The 20820-nt window shown below is 35.6% G+C and overlaps 1 protein-coding gene and 1 pseudogene across 1 annotated transcript in view; one reads left to right on the forward strand and one right to left on the reverse strand.

Moving 5' to 3' along the window:
* DNAH6 (dynein axonemal heavy chain 6) overlaps nt 1-20820 on the forward strand; it is a 273527-nt gene that overhangs the window by 204577 nt on the left and 48130 nt on the right. The window contains exon 63 of the mRNA XM_054577633.1: nt 15037-15227. Within this exon, the coding sequence (XP_054433608.1) occupies nt 15037-15227 (191 nt within the window). The remainder of the gene's footprint in view (nt 1-15036; nt 15228-20820) is intronic.
* On the reverse strand, nt 2697-3281 carry LOC129073947 (nascent polypeptide-associated complex subunit alpha-like; annotated as a pseudogene).

A 20820-nucleotide genomic window follows, 5' to 3' on the forward strand; every position in this document is an offset into this window, starting at 1 on the left:
GGTAAGAAAAATGACAGGAGAAAAAAGTAACGTGGAAACCAAGGAGGTGTGAAGTTTGCAACCTCTGCTGCAAACTGTGTGATACCAGCACTTGTGGGAAATCCTGCAAGCCCTGTGGCAGCTCTTAAACACGTTGCTCTTAACTTAAATACTGGCATCCTCTTTGAAGACAGCAATGAAGCCATTTAGATCAAACACAGAAAAGTTCCCCAGGTCCTGCCTTTGCTGGAGCTCAGTTGACTTTAGAAACCTTGTCATGCCAACTGTGATATTTCTAGACATGGAAATCCTTTCCAGATCCAACAAGCAAAGACACATCATCAAGTTTCAATGTCTGGAAAACTCCCTCCTACTGAAGTTTGAGTCTCTCTGTATCTGAAGGTGCCTAGCTCCCAGGAATCTGAGCCCAGGTGTTACTTAGGGTGTTTCCTATACACATTGTTTTCTGCTTTCCTGTCTTCTTTGGTATTCTGTGGAATTCAAGGATGCTACTCATTTATTTCCCAATAAATGTTATTTCTCTGGCATTGTTAAAAAAAACAAACAAACCCACTAAATAAATCAGGCTGTAAACTCATTAGACCTGCATCTGTCAATCCAACAATTCTCTCCTTAGCGTCAGTATTATCAACACCTCTTAGGATAAGGTATTAGAGGGGGGGGGAAAGGTTAAAAAAGAGAGAAAAATCTATCGTCTGGTTCAAAGAAGGATAAGGATTGCCTGATGGAGAATATTTGTCACAGAACAAAGCCACAGAACAAAGCTAAGAGAAGTCCTGTATACCAATGTTCTCAAATTTCAGTAGGCATTAAAATAATCTGCAGGGCTTGTTAAAGCACAGATTCCTAAGGCCTCCCATCCAGAACTTCTGATTCAATAGGTCTGGGCTTGAGGCTAAAAATTTGCATTTCTAACAACTTTGCAGATGATGATGTTGCTACTGATCCTGAGACTATACGTTTGGAACCACTGCTTTAATGTGATTAAACATAGATAAGGAGAAACACTTATTCTCAAAGCAGTCCTTTGGGAAACCTAACCTTAACTGGCATTTCAATCTAAGTTTCCTCTATTTCAAGAAGATAGCAGTCTCTTTGAGAGCCAGATTTTCTGTCTGTAGAGAAACCACATTGTGTAACTAGTGTTACCCAGGATGAAATCTCACTCAAAGCAACAATTCCAAGATTTTCTGAACTTGGGAAAGGCCCCAGGAATGCAATTTTAAACTCCTATTTTGAATTCTACCATGTGATGATTATTTATTTAAGTGAGATTTCCCATGGAAGAAAATTTCCCGCAATATTTTCATAGGATGTGTGGCACAACTGCTTGCTAAGAAAGATCCCTGTCGACACAGAGACTAAGCAAGAGTTACTTAGAAATGTTAAAAGTGTCACTCCAGCTATACATGATCAGAAAAAATAGACATATTTTCTGATCATGTATAGAAAAGACCCTCAAGAGCTTTTTTGTAACAGCTTTATTGAGGTATAATTCATATATCATACAATTCACTATTTAAGGTGTTCATTTCAATGGATCTTAGTACTTTCACAGATCTGTGTAATTTTAGAACATTTTCATTACCCAAAAGACAAACTCCACCCAGTCACCCCCCAATGCTCCTCCCCAGGCCTGGGCTACCACTAATGTACTTTCTGTCCCTATAGATTTGCCTATTCTAGTCATTTCATATAAATGGAATCATATAATATGTGGTATTTGGGTCTGTACTTTTGTTCAGCAAACTGATTTCAAGGTTCATCCACGTTGTATCAAGTATCAGTACTTCGTTCCTTTTTATTGCAGTGTAATATTCTTTTGTTACGGATATGCCACATTTTGTTTATCTGTTCATCAGTTAATGGACATTTTTATTTTTTCCACCTTTTTGGCTATTATAAATATACAGCCATAAACATTTATGTACAGCCTCAACTGTATGGACATATATATATATTTCTCTTTTGTATATAAATTGCTGGGTCAACATTTTACATTCCTACCAGCAGTGTATAAAGGTTCCGATTTCTCCATACCTTCACAAACAATTTATATTATGTCTTTTTTATAATAGCCATCCTTATGAGCGTAAGGTGGTATCTAATTGTGGTTTTGATCATAATTTCTCTAAAAGCTAATTATGGTGAGCATCTCTCTTATCCTTACTAACTATTTGTAAACTGTTCAGCTACTTTAGCATTACTAATTGGGTTATTTGTCTTTTTATTATAGATTTTAAAGTTCTTTATATATTCTAGATACAAGTCCCTTATTAGATATTTGATTTGAAAAAATATTCTCCCATTCTATGTCTGTCTTTTCACTTTCTTGATGGTGTCCCTTGAAGCACAAAAGTTGGGGTTTTTTTTAATTTTGCTGATGCCCAGTCTATTTTTTCTTTTTTTGCTCATGATTTTGGTGTCACATCTAAGAAGTCATTGCTTAATACAAGGTCATGAAGATTTACTCATATGTTTTCTTCTAAGCATTATCAAGTTTTATCTCTTGCATTTAAAACTTTGATCCATTTTATTCATTCCACAAGAAGCCATAATGTTATTAATAATAGAAACAGTACAAATTTAAAACCAAGCCAGAGTTACTCTTTTGAAACACCAAAAAAGGTCTTCATTTTTAGATAAGTACATTGTTAATTACATAATAGCATTAACAATATTATTACTGCTGTTCTTCAGGGTTTGGACTGCCTTTGTTCTTCACATATTTGCTTGGCATGACCAATTAATTGTGTGCCCATAATTTCCACACCTTCATCAACTTTTTCCTCTTCACTCTCCCCTTTGCAGTTGGAGTCTGTGTGTTTTCTTGAATATTTGAGACACCTTCACCTTGAACTTTGAATTTCTCAGCAGCTGCTAGCTGTGCTTGCTGAGATAAATCCTCAACTTTGGCTTTCCCCCAAACTATGTAGGTATCTGAAGCTGGACTCTTGTAGACATCTAGGTTTAGGATGACAAAGAGGATATTCTTAGATCTCTGCATAGTGACCCTAGCAACCCCTATAACCTATCAAAGACTCGGTTTGCACAGAGCTCTCTGTGCATTCTTTTTACTCAGCTCTTTGGCTTTACTGCCTGGTCTATCAATTTCAACTGCTGTTACCTGCTGGGCTTGTGTGGTTGCCTGTGTGAATTTGTTGCTGGAGCTCTGATACTGATTCATCACTTTCAGATTCTGTTCTAGACCTTGTCTCAGGCTAGGACTGTGGCAACTCCTGCTCTGTAACAGAAATGGTTTCTGTGGCTTCACCAGGCATTTTGTGTGGGGTATGCAGAGCCAAAATAGTGGCAGACAGAGCTCTTTGATCCATTTTGACTTAATTTTTTATATAGTGTTAGGTAAGGAGCCAATAGATTCTTTTGCATGTGGATATCCTCAGAATCATTTGTTGAAAAAACTATTACTTCCCCCATTAAATGGTCTTGGCACCCTTGCCAAAAATCAATTAACATACTATGAGAGTTTATTTCTGAAATAGTAAGTCTATTCCATTGATCTCTATGTCTATCCTTATGCCAGTATTTCACTATCTTGATTACTGTTGCTTTGTAGCAAGTGTTGGAATTGGCAAGTGTGAATTCTCCAACTTTGTTCTTCTTAATCAAGATTATGTTGGCTATTCTGTGTTCTTTGCATTTCCATATGAATTTTAGAATAAGCTTGACAGTTTCTGGGGGAAAAAAAACAGTCTGAGTTTTAAGAGGCATCTGTAGGTTAATTTGGGTCATACTGTTAATTTAACAACATTGTCTTTCAATACATAGGATATTTTTCTATTTATCTGGATCTTCTTTAATTTATTTCAACAATGTTTTAGAGTTCTCAGGGGTTGTTTTTTCTCATTAAATTTATTTCTATAATGAAAAACCTACAGCAAATATCATACTCAACAGGAAAACAGTAAAAGGTTTCCCACTAAGATTGGGAAAAAGACAAGGATGTCTGCTTTCACCACTTCTATTCAACATATAGTATTGGAAGTCCTAGGCACAACGATCAGCCAAGAAAAAGAAATAAAAAGCATCCAGATTGGAAAGGAGGAAGTAAAACTGTCATTGTTTGCAGATGACAGGATAGTGGACATAGAAAACCCCATAGACTTCACCAAAAAACTACTCAACCTAATAAGTGAATTTGGCAAAACAGTGGGATACAAAGTCAATATTCAGAAATTGAAGACAGTTTTGTACACCAGCAATGAAATATCAGAATCAGAAATCAGGAAAAAACAAATCCTCTTTGCTATAGCAACAAAAAAAAATAAAGTACCTAGGAATAAACCTAACCAAGGAGGTAAAAGACCTGTACACAGAAAACTATACAACACTGAAGAAAGAAATTAAGGAAGACACAAATTAATGGAAGCATATACCGTGTTCATGGATTGGAAGAATTAACGTCATCAAAATGTCCATACCACCCAAAGCAATTTATAGATTCCATGCAATCCCTATTGAAATACCAATGACGTATTTCACAGATATAGAACAAACATTCAAAAAATTTACATGGAACCATAAATGACCCAAATAGCCACAGCAATTTTGAGAAAGAGAACAAAGTAGGAAGAATCACAATACCTGACATCAAGCTATATTACAAGGCCACTGTAATCAAAACAGTCAGGCACTGGCATAAGAACAGACACATAGATCAATGGAAGAGAATAGAGAGCCCAGAAATAAACCCATGCCTCTACAGTCAATTAATATTTGATAAATGGGGCAGAAGCATAAAATGGAGTAAAAACAGCCTCTTCAACAAATGGAGTTGGGAGAGCTGGACAGCCACATGCAAAAAATTGAAATTTGACCCCCACTTACACCATTCCCAAAAAAAACTCAAGATGGATAAAATCTTAAATATAAGTCATGATACCATTAAATCCTAGAGGGGAACATAAGCAGGAAACTCTCAGATATTCCACGCAGCAATATTTTCACCAATATGTCCCCTAGAACAAGGGACATAAAGGAAAGAATAAACAAATGGGACTTCATCAATATAAGAAGCTTCTGCACAGCTAAAGAAAACATCAGCAAAATGAAAAGGGAACCAATTGTATGAGAAAATATATTTTTCAATGATGCCTCGGACAAAGCTTTGTCCTCCAGAATATATAAAGTACTCACACAACTTCACTTCACGAAGGCAAACAATCCAATTAAAAAATGGGCAAAGGACCTGAACAGACACTTCTCCAAGGAGGACATACACAGGACCCAGAGACATATGAAGGGATGCACAGCATCACTAGCCATCAGAGAAATGTAAATTAAAACCACAATGAGATATATCACTTCACACCGGTCAGAATGGCCATCATAAACAGATCAACAAACAAGTGCTGGCCTGGCTGTGGAGAAAAGGGAACCCTAGGACACTGTTGATGGGAATTCAGACTGGTGCAGCCACTGTGGAAAACAGTTTGGAATTTCCTCAAAAAGCTAAAAATGGAACTGCCTTTTGATCCAGCAATTCCACTCCTGGGATTATAACCTAAGAATCCCAAAATGCCAATTCAAAAGAAGCTATGCACCCCAATGTCCATAGCAGCACAATTTATAATATCCAAGCACTGGAAGTAACCTAAGTGCCCATCAATAAATGAGTGGATCAAAAAACTATGGTACATTTACACAATGGACTATTATAAAGCAGAAAGAAAGAAGGTGCTCCTACCCTTCACAACAGCATGGGTGGAACTGGAGAACATTATAATAAGTGAAATAAGCCAGGAGGTGAAAGACAAATACCATATGATCTTACCTGTAAGTGGAACCTAATCAACAAAACAAACAAGCAAGAAAAATATAACCAGCAACATTGAAAGGAAAAAACCAACAGTAATGAAAGGGGAGGAGGTAGGGGGATAATGGGGAAAGAAGGGGAAGGGTCAAGTCGAGGAACATGTATAAAGGACCCATGGACAAAGCAAAAGTGGGGAAGGATTGAGGATGGGAGGTGGGGGTGGGATGGTGCAGGGGAAAGTGGTGGCGGGAAAATGGAGACAAATGTATTTGAACAATAAAAAAATTTTTAAATAAAAATAATTTATTTCTGTGTATTTTGTTCTTTCTGAAACTTTTGTAAATTCAATTACTTTCTTAATTTCATTTTTGTTTTCTCATTGCTACTATAGAGAAATACAATTGATTTTTGTATATTGTTCTATCCCGCAAACCTGCTGGACTTATATATTAGTTCTAGATTTTCACTAGGTTCCTTAGTATTTTCTGTATACAAAATCATGTCTTTGGCAAATAGAGATAATTTTATTTCAACCTGTACAATCTTGATGTCTTTTATTTCATTTTCTTGACTAACTAGAACATACAGTAAAATGTTGAATAAAAGTGATTAGACTGGATTACCTTGCCTTGTTCCTCTTAGGAAGGAGAGTATTTTGTCTTGCTCCATTAAATATGATGTCAGCTATGGGATCTTCATAGGTATCTCTTCACGGGTTGAGAAAGTTCCCTTCTATTTCTAGTATTTTGGGTATTTCTCTGGAGTTTTTTATATTTTTAAATTAAATTTATTTTTGGAAGAGAAATGTCACTTTATTATCCATTTTTATAAAAATATGCTAGAAAGATAGAATTGTTACTTAAAGAGACTGATTTTTAAGATTTACACTAACTGAGCTGTATTATTTTTTCAGATTTTTGAGATATAATTGATGTGTAACATTGTATAACTAAGAGGTATACAATATGATGATATGATATACATATATATTGCAAAATGATTGCTACAATATGGTTAGTGCCACATCCATCACTTCACATAATTGCCTGTGTGTGTGTGTGTGTGTGTGTGTGTGTGTGTGTGTGGTGAAAACATTTCAGATATATTCTCTTTACAACTTTTAAGTATATAATATTGTTAACTATGGTCACCATGATGAACATTTGATCCCCACTACCTATTCATATTATGACTGGAAGTTTTACCCTTTAACCAACATCTCCCCCTTTCTCCCACTCCCCATCACCTAGCAACCAGCATTCTACTCTCCATTTCTGAGTTCAGCTTTTTGAGATTCCATAGATAAGTGACATATATTATATAGTATTCGAGTTTCTCTGACTTATTTAGTTTAGTATACTGTCCTCAAGGTCCACCAATGTAATCACAAATGGCAGGATTTCCTTAATTTTTATGACTAAATAATATCTCATTGTATGTATTTACCACATTTTCTTTATCCATTAATATGTAGCTAGATCTTTAGGTTGTTCCCATGTCTTAGCTATTGTGAATAATGCTGCAATGAATATGGGAGTTCAGACATCTCTTTGAAGTAGTGATTTTGTTTCATTCAGTTAAATACCTAGAAGTGGTATTGTCGTATCATTGGCAGTCCTATTTTTAACTTTTTAAGGAACCTCCACCCTGTTTTCCCATAGTGGCTGTACCAGTTTACATTCCTGCCAACAGTGCAAAAGGGTTCCCTTTTCTCCACATCCTCACCAACACTAGTCATCTCAACTTTTTGTTAACAGCCATTCTAATGAGTGTGAGGGGATATTTATTGTGATTTTGATTTGCATTCCCATGATGATAGTTATGTAGAGCCCCTTTTCCTGTACCTGTTGGCCATTTATGTATCTTCTTTGGAAAAATCCCTATTCAGATCCTTTGCTTATCTTTTTTTAAAAAAAAAAAATGATTCTAGAGAAGGAGGAAAGAAGGGAGAAAGAGAGGGAGAGAAACATCGACACAAGAGAGAAACATGAATTAGTTGCCTCTTGCATGTGCCCTTACTGGGGGGACCAAACCCACAGCCCAGGCATGTGCCCTGACTGGAAATTGAACCCATGACCTTTTGGTTTGTGGGACAATAACCAACCAACTGAACCACATCAGCTAGAGCTTTTTGCTCATTTTTTAATCAGATTGTTTGTTTTTTGCTATTGAGTTGCATGAGTTCCTTATATATTTTGGGTTTTAGACCCTTATCACATCACAGTTTGCACACATCACAGTTTGCAAATATTTTCTCCCATTCCATAGGTTGCCTTTTTATTTTGTTGATCATTTCTTTTGCTGTGCAGGAGCTTTTTGTTACTTATGCTTTTAGTGTCATAGCCAAAAATATATTGCCAAAACCAATGTCAAAGAGCTTTTTCCCTGTTTTCTTCTAGGAGTTTTATATTTGGGGGTCTTATATTTAACCATTTAGTCCACTTTGAGTTAATTTTGTGAGTGATATAAGACAGGGGTCCAATTTCATTCTTCTACATGTGAATGTCCAGTATATCCATCATCATTTTTTTTTGAGATATCCTCTCCCCACTGGTTATACTTGGTTCACTTTACAAATATTAGTGGACCATATATCTATGGGTTTGTTTCTGTGCTCTAAATTATGTTCTAGCCATCTTTGTGTCTGTTTTTATATAAGTACAATACTGTTTTACTATAGCTTTGTAATATAGTTTGAATTCAGGAAAGGTGCTACCTCCAGCTTTAATCTTCTTTCTTAGGCTTGCTTAGGCTCCTTTGGGTAATCTGTAATTTCATAAAAATTTTAGTATTTTTTTATTTCCATGGAAAGTGCCAAGGGAATTTTTATTGGGATTACAGAGACTGTATAGATGACATTAGGTAGCAAGGACATTTTTAAAATGTTAATTCTTAAAATCCATGAACATGAAATATCTTTGCATTTGTGTCTTCTTCAATTTCTTTTATCAGTGTCTTATCATTGTCAGTGTATAGATCTTTCACCCCCATGGTTAAATTTATTTCCAGCTATTTTATTGTTTTGATGCTATTGTAAATGTAATAGTTTTTATTTCTCTTTCATATATTTCATTGTTAGTGTATCGAAATTGATTTTTGTATGTTGGTTTTGTATTCTGCTACTTAATCTATTTATTAGGTTTAACAGGTTTTTTTTTTTAAGTAAGGTTTTTCTATATAAAAGATAAAGTCATCTGCAAATAGTAACAGTTTTACTTCTTCCTTTCTGATTTGGATGGCTTTCCTTTTTCTTGCCTAATTGCTCTGGCTAGAACTTCTGTTGTTATGATAGATATAACAGTCTATTTTAAGCAGATTAACAACAATGTTGATTGTATGCAAAACCTTTCCCACATACACACACATTTTTTTTTTTGGTGTCACAGTTTCTTTTTTTAATATGGTGTATCCATTAACAAATTATTTTAGCTATAGTTACTTCAATACTTTTATCCTTTAACCTTTTACTAGAGTTAAGTGATTAACACAACATAATCCAGTATGAGAGTATTCTGAATTTGTCTATAACCTACCTTTACCAATGTCTTTTATATTTTTATGTTTTCATGTTACTAATTAGCATTTTTTCATTTCAGCTTGAAGAACTCTCTTCAGCATTTCTTGTAAGGCTGATCTAGGGGTGATATACCTTCTCAACTTTAGTTTGTTTGGAAAAGTATCTTTCCCACTTTGTTGAAGGCTAACTTTGATGGGTAAAGAGTCTTGGAAGTTTGGGGTGTGTGTGTGTGTATGTGTGTGTGCGTGCGCCCACGCACATGTTCTGAGGGAGGGGTAGATGAGTTGGCACGTTGAATATATCATCCACTCTCTCCTGGTCTAAAATATTTCTGCTAAGAAATCCACTGACAGCCTTTTGGGGGTTCCTTTTTTGTTAGGAGTTTTCTTTCTCTTGCTATTTTTAAAAATCTTCTTTTTGTCTTTGATTTTTAAAAACACTTTTATTATAATGAGTCTTGGAAAAGATCATTTCAGATTGAAATTTTGAGGGAACCTAGAAGCTTCATGAACTTAGATGTCCAAATCTCACCCCAGATTTTGGGAAGTTCTCAGCCAGTATTCCTTTAAATCAGCTTTTTGCCCCCTTCTCCTTTCTTTTCCTTCTGGGACTTTAACTATATGTATATTCTGTTAATGAAATCCCATAATTCATGTGTGCTTTCTTCATTCTTTTCATTTTCTTTATTCTCCTCTGACTGAATAATATTATAAGACTTGTCTCCTACTTCATAGATACTTTCTTCTGCTTGATTCAGTCTGTTTTTGGTACTCTCTATTGCATTTTTTTTTTCATTTCATTCATTTTTATTATTATCTTTCTATTAAACTTCTCATTTTGCTGTTGTATTTTTTCTGATTTTGTTTCATTGTCTTTCTTTCTCTGTACCTCACTGAGCTTCCTTAAAACAAATATTTTGAATTCTTTATCTAAAAAATCACAGCTATCCATTCCTTTGAGGAAAGTTACTGGAAAATTATTGTGTTCCTTTGTTGGTGCCATGTTTCGATGATTTTTCATGTTGCTTGATTTTTACGTTGGTGTCTTCACATTTAAAAAATCAGTCACTTCCTCCAGTCTTCACTGACTGGCTTTGGGAGAGATATACCTTCTGACATCCCTATTAAGGAGTTGAGGCTTTCTCGTACCTTTTCTAAGGATATGCTAGCTCCACTCTTCTTCTTCCCTCTTGGGGGGAAATTTTTAAGATTATATGTATTCCCTCAATTCTTCAGAGCAAGCCCAAGTGTTGGAGTCCCCTGTTTGCTTTCCCTAAGACAGTGTTGAATGCTCATGTTTGTATGACTTCCTCCATTTCACAGAACTGGATCAACTTTTTGCACATGGTCACTTGGAAGGTCCTCAGGTGAGGCATCCTCAGCATCTTGTGGGCAGGCTTCCTGATGGAGCCTGAGAAGCAATTAGTAGGAACCACATCCCATACATTCCATTCTGAGTCTGGCTGCTGTTCTCCCAGCTGCTCAGCACACCCCCATTGGGCAGTTCACAAGTCACTATTCTGGATGGGGTATGAAAGATATGGGCCTCCCTGGCAGTGTCCTGCACAGCTGGGGAAGCCATAAGCTTAATCACATTGCCCCATGATGGAAATCATGTGCTGAGAACATCAATCTTGGCAACGAGCTGTGCCACCTTAGGAGATGGTAATGACATAGGTAAAGTGAAACTGGTCCTCTAAGCTTCAATGCATCCGATTTTGAATTTTTTTATTTTTATTTTTTTGCTCTAATCATGTGCTAGAACTCCTCTGCTGGACTCCTAGACTTCCACAAAGGTAGTCTCATTCATGAGTGTCAAAATCCATGTTCTTTGAGGGAAAGCTTTCTCCTACCATCATTTTGACTTTGAGAATTTTTAAGTCATTATTTGGATCAGCTGAAATAAGATGTAAGCAAATTAAATAAATTATGAAAAACTGATGCTGAATTTGAGAAAGAAAATTCACCTTGGTGGATTTTTACTGATAACACTACTACCAAAATGTATAATTGTTATTAGTAAGTTTAAGGTACTAGAGTTTCCAAAACCAGTTTAATGACCTATCCCTATTCATTAACCTTCTGCAAGGATAAAAACACTTCTTTATTCCATTTAACATTCTCTTGATTTCTTATTTGGGCTCACTAACTTGGATATGCATAGAGCTAGATGGCGGTAATTGTTTTGCAACATTATGAATGTATTCAATACTGGTGAACTATATACTTAAAATGGCTAAGAAAATAAATTTTATGTGCACTTTACCACAACTTTTTTAATTATTGAGTGTTTTTCTCAGATACTAACCAGGCCCAAACTTGCTTTGCTTCCAAGATCAGACAAGATCCGGTGCATTCAGAGTGATATGGCCAAAGTGGGATGAGAGACTGGGTGAAAATGTGAAGGGACTGAGAAGTACAGATTGGTAGTTACAGATTAGTAATGAGGATGTAAAGTACAGCATAAGGAATACAATAAATAATATTGTAATGAGTATGTATGTAGATAGGTTAGTACTGGAAATATTAGGGGAACAATTTGTAAGGATATGATTGTCTAAACACTATGCTGTATACCTAAAACTAATAGAAAATAATATTGAATGTAAACTGCAATTATAAAATTTTTTAAAAAAAATTTTCAAGTTCTTGACTGTGATGGAAAGAAGTATAAGCACAAGTGTTATAACATGCAATTTGTCAACCACCCAGGGTCTTTATTCTTCATCGAACAGCTTAAATGAGGTTTGCTCACTAATGAAGGATGAGAAGGGATCATGATTCCCAAACATTTAATCTTATCTCATCACAATGAAAGCACAAACCACCTCTTCCACTGGGCAGCAAATTTCAAAACACAGTTTCTCAACAGTGAATTTGTTGAGAATCAATACCTTCAAAAAAAGTATTCATCTGAATCAGGAATTCCCTGTGGGAATATGCAATGGATTCTGATGGAGAGGATAACCTAAAAAATGCTCTGAGGGCCTCAGCCAGAAACTGTGTAAGGACAAGGAGCAGACCAAGAAAGGAGTTCGAAGCAAAACATAATGGAGTCACATACATAAGAACTGGGAAACAACTTATAAAGAAGGGAGTGAGAAGAGCTTTTAGCAAAGGACTTGGTGATAAAGAGGGAGAGAACTGCAACTTCTCTGATCCTGCAACCAGACATGGGATTTGCTGAGGGTGATCTTCAAGAAATACCTGACTATGTACATCACAGATACACGAGAAATCTGAAGCATTTCCACAGAAAATTACTGCCATTATGTCCATAAAGACTTTGATGAGAATAAAACAGCAAAATTCTAGAAGGGTCACAGAGAGAAGGTAATCAGTTCCAACCATGTGATATGGAAGACACTTGAGCAGGTCTATAGATACTACCTAAGGACCTACAGAAGCATGGTACAGAGGAGCACATAAAGACCTCAGACTAACTACAGACTCAGAAACACTGCAGAATAAGATTTCTTGGATGGAATGTGATCTGATCAGGACTCTGAAAGTAAGGATATTTTAGATAGAGTGTATGGAAGCTAGAGCTGGGGAACTGGTAAGAAGTGCCGAGGCAGTACATCGTCCATACTCCTACGAGCATTGTCAGCCCTAACAGAGCACTCCCTACTCAGGCTGTTACATCAGTGATGATTTCAAAACCAAAAAGCAAGGCTGGCTCACTTATACTGACTAGAATAACTAGAATCCAAGAAGCCTCGGTGCTGAGTGAATGAGTTAGGGGTTGTTACTTTTATCTTTTACATGGACAAAATACTTAATGCACTATTGGAAACTATTCTATTGTATTTTTTCTTCCTCCACCTGAGAATCATGAACTGTACATATCACTAGAGAGACAAATAGCACTAAAGCAAATCCAAAGACAAGAAACTGCCTGCAAATTCCACAGGAAATCTTGGCTCTATTGCTTAACCTGATACATATCCTTTCCCTATGCAATGTACTTAACCATGTTCTTGGATATATGTATTTCCGAGTATATATTAGGTAGACTAGAGCCTAACCAAAGCTGTGTTTTATGCAAACTTATTTTCTGCATGTTTAAAATGTTTCATGAAGAGAAGCAGTTTATACACATAAGAAATTGCACATGTAACTAATAGTTTGTGATCTTTCATTAGTAAAGCCATTGGAAACCTAGATCTCTATATAATAGTAGTAGATTATCCTGTTTACCAAAAAAATATTTCTCCAACTTTTAAATTCAAAATCATTTCATGAGTACCACTTTTATATTTGCATAATAACTCCAAGAAATAAATCACTGGTACTTCATCTTGTTGCTATTTATTGGAAATTCTATGAGCACTTTTTGTCAAAGTAGAAAGCAAATAAATAGCTCATATAATTGAATATATTTTAAATAAAAATATATTTTTAAGTAAAAATACTTAGTCACACAGTGGCACATCTAGAACAAAGTCCCAACTCCCTCGGCCCTGTTGCAGGGCTGTCCCTTCAGGGCCATGCCCCCTTAAGAGACAGCGCCACAGCGTATCCTCACTTAAGTGGGCAAGCATGTGAACATCTCTTCCCAGTTTGGCCACACTCCATGGTGCCGAACCAGGTTGGGATGCACCACCCCCCTGCCCCAAAACAACAACACAAACATAGTGAGGCTTGGTGTCACCAAGGGTGTCAGCAACATCTAACAGAAGGCTAACATTAAAGCCAGGCTGCTACTGGCAGTTGTGAATGGTGTCATTGCCCCACCTTTAAGGTTGTGGATAATTTTTAAGATTTATTTATTTTTAGGGAGAGGGGAAGAGAGAGAGAGAAACATCAATGTGCAAGAGAATTATCAATCCATTGCCCCTTGCATGCCCCCAACCAGGAACCTGGCCCACAACCCGGGCATGTTCCCTGACGGAGAATTGGACAATGCCCAATCCACTGAGCCATGCCAGTAAGGGCTCACTGTAGACACTGTAGATTAAGTTTGTCTATTTATCATGACAGTTTTCTGGCAAGTATCTTGGAAAGGGACATGTTTTTGTATCTCAAACAAAGGCTCCATACGGGCTACGAAGAGACGAGGTCTGCAAGAGCAGAAACGGGTAAGTTGGCTAGGGTGAGATCAAGGAAACACATTGGTGCAGAAAATGGCCAGGCAAGGGGCTGAGGCTGGTTCCTGAGAGAGATCAGAAGAGGCTGAAGAGTAAATGAGAGATGAAGACAGTGAGACAATATATGTGGTCAATTCTTCTGAGAAGTTGGCTTACGAATGGAGAGCAAAGAAATGAAATAGCTGGGAGGAAACTGCAATCAAGGGAAGGTTCTTGTTTGGGTTTTAAATCTAGGAGAAAATAGAGCCTAATTGTATGATGATTTGGAGGCCAAGGAGAAAGAGAGAGATCAATAATGCAGTAAGAAACAATGGAAGGACTGAAAGGAGAGTCCACAAGAATGCAGGAGGGGTGGAACAAAAGGAGGCAAGGATGAGGAAACAGCAGGTTTATAGAAAGATGGAATGATGAGGGCTTTCCTCTCATCTAAAAGTTTACCCTGGTCAATGAAGTCATGAGAACCATGGCTGTCAGAAGTTATACAGTGTACAAATCCACCAAATTGATCCATAGGAAGAAATATATCTAATCAAGAGAGAATGAATTCAAATTACAGAACACCAACCTCTGATCAGTTGAAGGGGAAATAGGATAAAATTATGAAGGATTCTCAACCAACACATTTTTTTTAATGTTTTTCTTTTCACCTTTCAGGTGGTTTTTGCTCTTACAGACTTCGTAATAGAAAACCTTGGAAAACGCTTTATAGAGACACCACCTACAGACCTGCCTACTTTGTATCAAGACATGTCATACAACACTCCCCTGATATTTATCTTAAGCACAGGCTCAGATCCCCTGGGTGCATTTCAGAGGTTTGCCCGGGACAGCGGGTACTCAGAACGGTAAGGTCACGTTGCCCAGTTTTCACAACTCGCATGAACATCTCCTTGTTAGAATTTGCCCTTTTGGCTCCCTCTTTGGAGCATACATCCCTACATGAAGCTAGCCCTTACTAAACAAATGAAGATACGTTAATATTTAGCAAATATATTGTTAAAATGGAGTAAAAAATCCTAACAGCAGATGTAAATTTCATTTGAGAAAGCGGAGATTGTTTTAAATGTTGAAGTATGATATCTAGTGGGACAGTAACTAAAACTTACTTGTTATTTAAGACATCTTTAATGTAACTATAAAAGGACTATAGTTTATTCCCTATGCTCAAATGTGCAAAAAAATCTATAGCTCTTTATGTTGTATTAATCTCATCTCTCTCATGAGATTCTACTATACTGAGCAATAGGGGCAAAGGGGAAGTTTAACTCATTATATTTTCTTCTGATATAAATGTCGCTAGGGTAAGCTGATTTGATTTCTTTCTCATAAAAACTCAGTCTTCCTGGCTTCTCCTTCTTTCCCCATTCCTCCCCAAGGTGGTGTCCAGATGGGTAGGAAAGTACACAAGGTCACAGGGTGGCAAGGGACAGTAGGAGTCTCTTATCTGGAGGTAACCTCCAGCGCTGACAGGCCCCTGTATGAACTGGCTGGTCTGGCCTGATCCCTGGACTGGAGAGTACAGATGGTAGATCCCTTCTGTTCATTTGGAGTTTGTGATCTGGTAGTCAGGCTTCTGCAGTGAAACAGAGCCCATAGTGTGTGTGTATGTATAATATGTATATAATGTAATATTCTATACATACGACACATATGCTAATATAATATATGTAATATATATATATATGAGATTGGTTTACATGATTATAGAGGTTGAGAAGTCCCAAAATTTGCAGTCAGCAAGCTGGAAACCCAGGAGAGTCTATGTATAATTCCAGTCTAAGTCCAAAGGCCTGAAAACCAGAACTGATGGTGTAAATTCCATTATGAAAGCCAGAAGGCTCAGGAACCAAGAACAGCCCATGGTTCTGTCTGAATCCAAAGGTCTGGAAAGACCAATGTCCCAGCTCAAACAGTGAAGCTGGAGTTCGCTTTTACTCAGCCTTTTTCTTCTATTCCAGTCTTCAGTTGGTTGAATGGGCCCATTCACATTAAGGAGGCCAATTTAATTTACTCAGTCTGCCAATTTAAATGTTAATTTAATCCAGAAACACCCTCACAGATTCACCGAAAATAATGTCTGGCCAAATGTCTGGAAACCTTGTTGCCCAGTCAAGTTGACACATACATTTAACCACCAAATAGTCCTAGACATTTGCCTTTGGTTCTTAAATTCTAACAAATAATTAGTATACAGAACTATTAAGAGCTCCTGTGAATTAATAAGAAAAAGAAAATAATTCAGTAGGAACAAAAACAAAAAGTATTAATGGGAAATTCTCAGAAAAGGAAACCTAAATGCCTGATAAGAGTATGAAAAAATACCCAACCTTCCTAGTAATTAAGACACAACAAACTAAAACCGTAAGGTGTCATTTCATATATATCAAATTGCAAAATGGTAGCAAAGATATGGATATAAAGACATTCATAATGTGAGTGGGAGTTAAAATCACTTTGAAGAGTTACTGACAGTATATTAAAGTTGAAGATGGCAACCTCATTATGTCAAAAATTCACTACTGAATTTTTATCCTAGAACAAAATCAGTCACGTGTGCAAGGAATCATGTTCAAGAATATTTGTAAAAACATTGTTTATAATACCAAAAAAACTAGAAATGACCAAAATTTCCATGTAAAAAATGATTATATAAATTTTGGTATATTCATAAAATTAAATACAATACAATATAGCCATGAATATGAATACACTAGAACCAGTATATCAATATGGATGAGTCACACAAACTAATATATAGTTGCAGAAGAACAATATAATATTGGAGAAGTATAAAATGCTTTTTAAAATTTTTAATGGAAAACTTTTAACTTGTAATCGAAATAATATCCACAATTTTATCCTGTATTTTTCAATTACAGCTGACATTAAATATTATTTTACATTAGTTTCAACATAGAGGTGCATATATCTTTTTGAATTAGTGTTTTAGATCTCTTTGGATAAATACTCAGAAGTGGAATTGCTGAGTCATAGGGTAGTTGTATTTTTTATTCTTTGAGGAACCTCCTAACTGTTCTCCATATTGGCTACACCGATTTGCAATCCCATCAACAGTGCATGAGGGTTCCCTTTTCTCTACATCCTCAGTAGCATACGTTTGTTGATTTGATGATAGCTATTCTGACAGGTATAGGATGATGTCTCATTGTGGTTTAACTTGCACTTATGTGATGGTTAGTGATTATGAGCAGCTTTTCATACACCTATGTCCTCTTTGCAGAAGTGTCATGTCCCTTCTGTTCTTTGGGTTGTTTGTTTTCTTGGTGTTAAGTTCTATGAATTCTTTATAAATTTTGGATATTAAACCCATATTGGATGTATCATTGGTAAATATCTTCTTCTAATTGGTACGTTGTCTATGTTTTGTTGATGGTTTCTTTTGCAATGTAAAACTTCATTTTGATGTAGTCCCGTTTACTTTTTTCTTTTGTTTCCCTTGCCAGAGGAGATATATCAGAAAAAAAATATTTCTAAGAGCAATATCAGAGAGTTTATGGCATATGATTTCTTCTAGGAGTTTTATGGTTTTGGGTCTTTATGTTTAAATCTTTAATCCATTTTGAGTTTATTATTGTATATGGTGTAAGAATGTGATCTGGTTTCTTTTTTTTTTTAACATGTATCTGTCCAGTTTCGAGAGATTGTCTTTACCCCCATTGTATATTCTTTCCTCCTTTGCCATAGATTAATTTCCCAAATAGGCATGGGCTCTCTATTCTGTTCCAACTATCTATGTGCTTGTTTTTATGTCAAAACCATGGTGTTTTGATTACTGTACCCTTGTAGTATAGTTTGATACCAGGTAGTATGATATCTCCAACTTTGTTCTTCTTTCTCAAGATTGCTGTGGTTATTTGGGGTCTTTTGTGGTTCCATATAAATTTTAGGATTATTTGTTCTAGTTCTGTGAAAAATTCATATGTTGATAGGGATTGCATTGAATTTATATAGATTGCTTTGGGTAGTATGGACATTTTAACAATGTCAATTCTTCCTATCCATGAGCATGGTATATATACTTCTATTCTACTTATTTGTATCTCCTATAATGTCTTATAATTTCCTGAGCACAGGCCTTTTACCTCTATGGTTAAATTTATTCCTAGGTATTTTATTTTTTAATGCAATTATAAGTGGGATTGTTTTCTTAGTTGCTCTTCCTGATACTTTGTTATCTGTTACCCAATTTTTGAATATTAATTTTGTACCCTACTACTTTACTGAATTTGTGTATCAGTTCTAATGTGGTTTTATTGTAATTGTTAGGGTTCTCTACATATAGTATCATGTCATCTACAAATTATGACAATTTTACTTCTTCTTTTCTAATTTGGATGCCTTTTATTTCTTTTTCTTGTCTGATCATTGTGGTTAGAACTTCCAGTAAAATTTTTAAACATATACTCATGTATATTATATATTGTTTAGGAATTCATATTTTAGCGATAGCAGTATAAAAGTTAGGTAAATTATACCAAATACAGGATAGCAGTGACCTTGGGGAGTGAAGGTGAGTAATGAGAGAGAAGTAAACAGGAAAGGGCACACTGCAAAGTCAGAGCACCTGCATAATGTTTTATTTCTTAAGCTGGGTTGTGGGTACATGGATACTCATTATATTAGCTTTAGCTTTTGTATGTCTTAAATATTTCATAGTAATTATTAAAGGCAAAAGAATTCAAGATAGCAATTAGAGAATGGGGAGGGATGTTAACAGGTAGCTATTGTATGCTAAGTAATATAGTCGGGGTGGGGGGGAACAAAGAAGTACAGATAACTCTGTATTGCCTTAGGCCAAAGTTTTGTGGTTAAATGGATATGTTGCAATTTTAAGGAAAAGCACTAAAATATAATAATACTTAATCTATAGCTTCCAAACCAGTAGAGGGACAAAAGAATACATAATATAATATCGTAACCCAACATTAGATAGGAAAGAAGAAAAAGAAATTCCAAAATAAAACACAGTAAGCCAAAAAGTCAAACCAAAGAGTGGAAATTAATCCAAATACTTAAAAAAGTATAAATATCTCAGATGTAATAGAATAAACATGATCAAATTGTATTTTCATAACATTCAACTATATGCTATTTAGAAAATATATATACAGTACAAAAATAGTGCAGAGAGGTAGAAAATAAAGAGACATGAAAGATACACTATGCAAATACTAACCAAAAGAAAGCTGCTAATAGTTCCATGCACATCACAAAATAAAGTTTGAGGCAAAAAATAAATAAGTGTGTGTGTGTGTGTGTGTGTTTGTATATATATGATAAAGAGGGAAACTTTATGATATACAGGAAAACCCACAAACAAAAAACACAAACTGTAAAATTGTACACAATGTTGATTTGCCAATTTCACCCTGTATTAAAGGTGAAATTCTATTAGGGTGACCCCTTGTGTTAAAGGTGAAATTGGTAAATCAACATTAATGTAGAAAATTTTAACACATCTCTAATAGAAACTATTATGAAGCACACAAAAGCTGTAAATTGGTAAAGATACAAAATACTCAGACAATGAAATCAATAGTGAAATTAACAACTTTGATCTTTACACTCAACAAAATAAAATAAGTGCTAGATCTTCAAGCACACATGTAATATAAGAATTAATCATATGCTAAGACATTTTTAAAAGATGACAAACTTATTCTCTGACCATAATATATCTTAGAAATTAATCTAAAAGGTTTTTTTAATATTTGGAAAATAAAAAAATTGCCCTTCTGAACTCATCTGTTAAAGAAAAATCATGCTGGAAAATTTCCAATAAGTGGAAATAAATGACAAAAACAATATTACATATCAAAAACCAATGGGTTGCAGTAATGAGGCATTTAGCAGTAAATTTATGCATATATACAGATTTCTGGTTCCAGAAATGTCAAACAAAGAACTCACACCAATCTTTCTACTAAGTACAACTAAAAGCCCTGGACAAAATATATTTTTTTAAAAATGTGTGAAATTTCAAAGAACAAATAAAGTAGTGAAGTAGTGAGGAATGTTCAACAAAAGGAGAAATACCAAAACAGCCCCCAGGGAAAGGCATCAAAAAAAGAGAAAAAGAGGCTGAGAAGCTGAGAAGAACTTTTGATTATTAAAGGGACAAAATGGGAGCCCAAAGCACACTCAATAATAGAGGAAGCTAGTAAAGCCCCATTGCTATGAGTTAGCACTCTAAGGAGATTCATAAAAAGGAATAAGACGAAGAAAGAAGTAGACTACTTGCTGAAGAAGTTAGGGTGACCCCTGATTACTAGTATTTCTAGCCATCTGCCAGAAAATGCTGTAATGTTGTCTGGCAGAACACGAAATCTTAGGCACACAATAAAATAAAACCAGGTATGTGAAAAGGCCAGAAAAAAAATGTTTAAAAACCAAGAAAACCAATACACAATAGGAACA

This window comes from Pteronotus mesoamericanus, unplaced genomic scaffold (genome assembly GCF_021234165.1).
Source record: "Pteronotus mesoamericanus isolate MK-2021 breed Mesoamerican mustached bat unplaced genomic scaffold, CSHL_Meso_final contig_44, whole genome shotgun sequence".
NCBI classification, from domain to species: domain Eukaryota; kingdom Metazoa; phylum Chordata; class Mammalia; order Chiroptera; family Mormoopidae; genus Pteronotus; species Pteronotus mesoamericanus.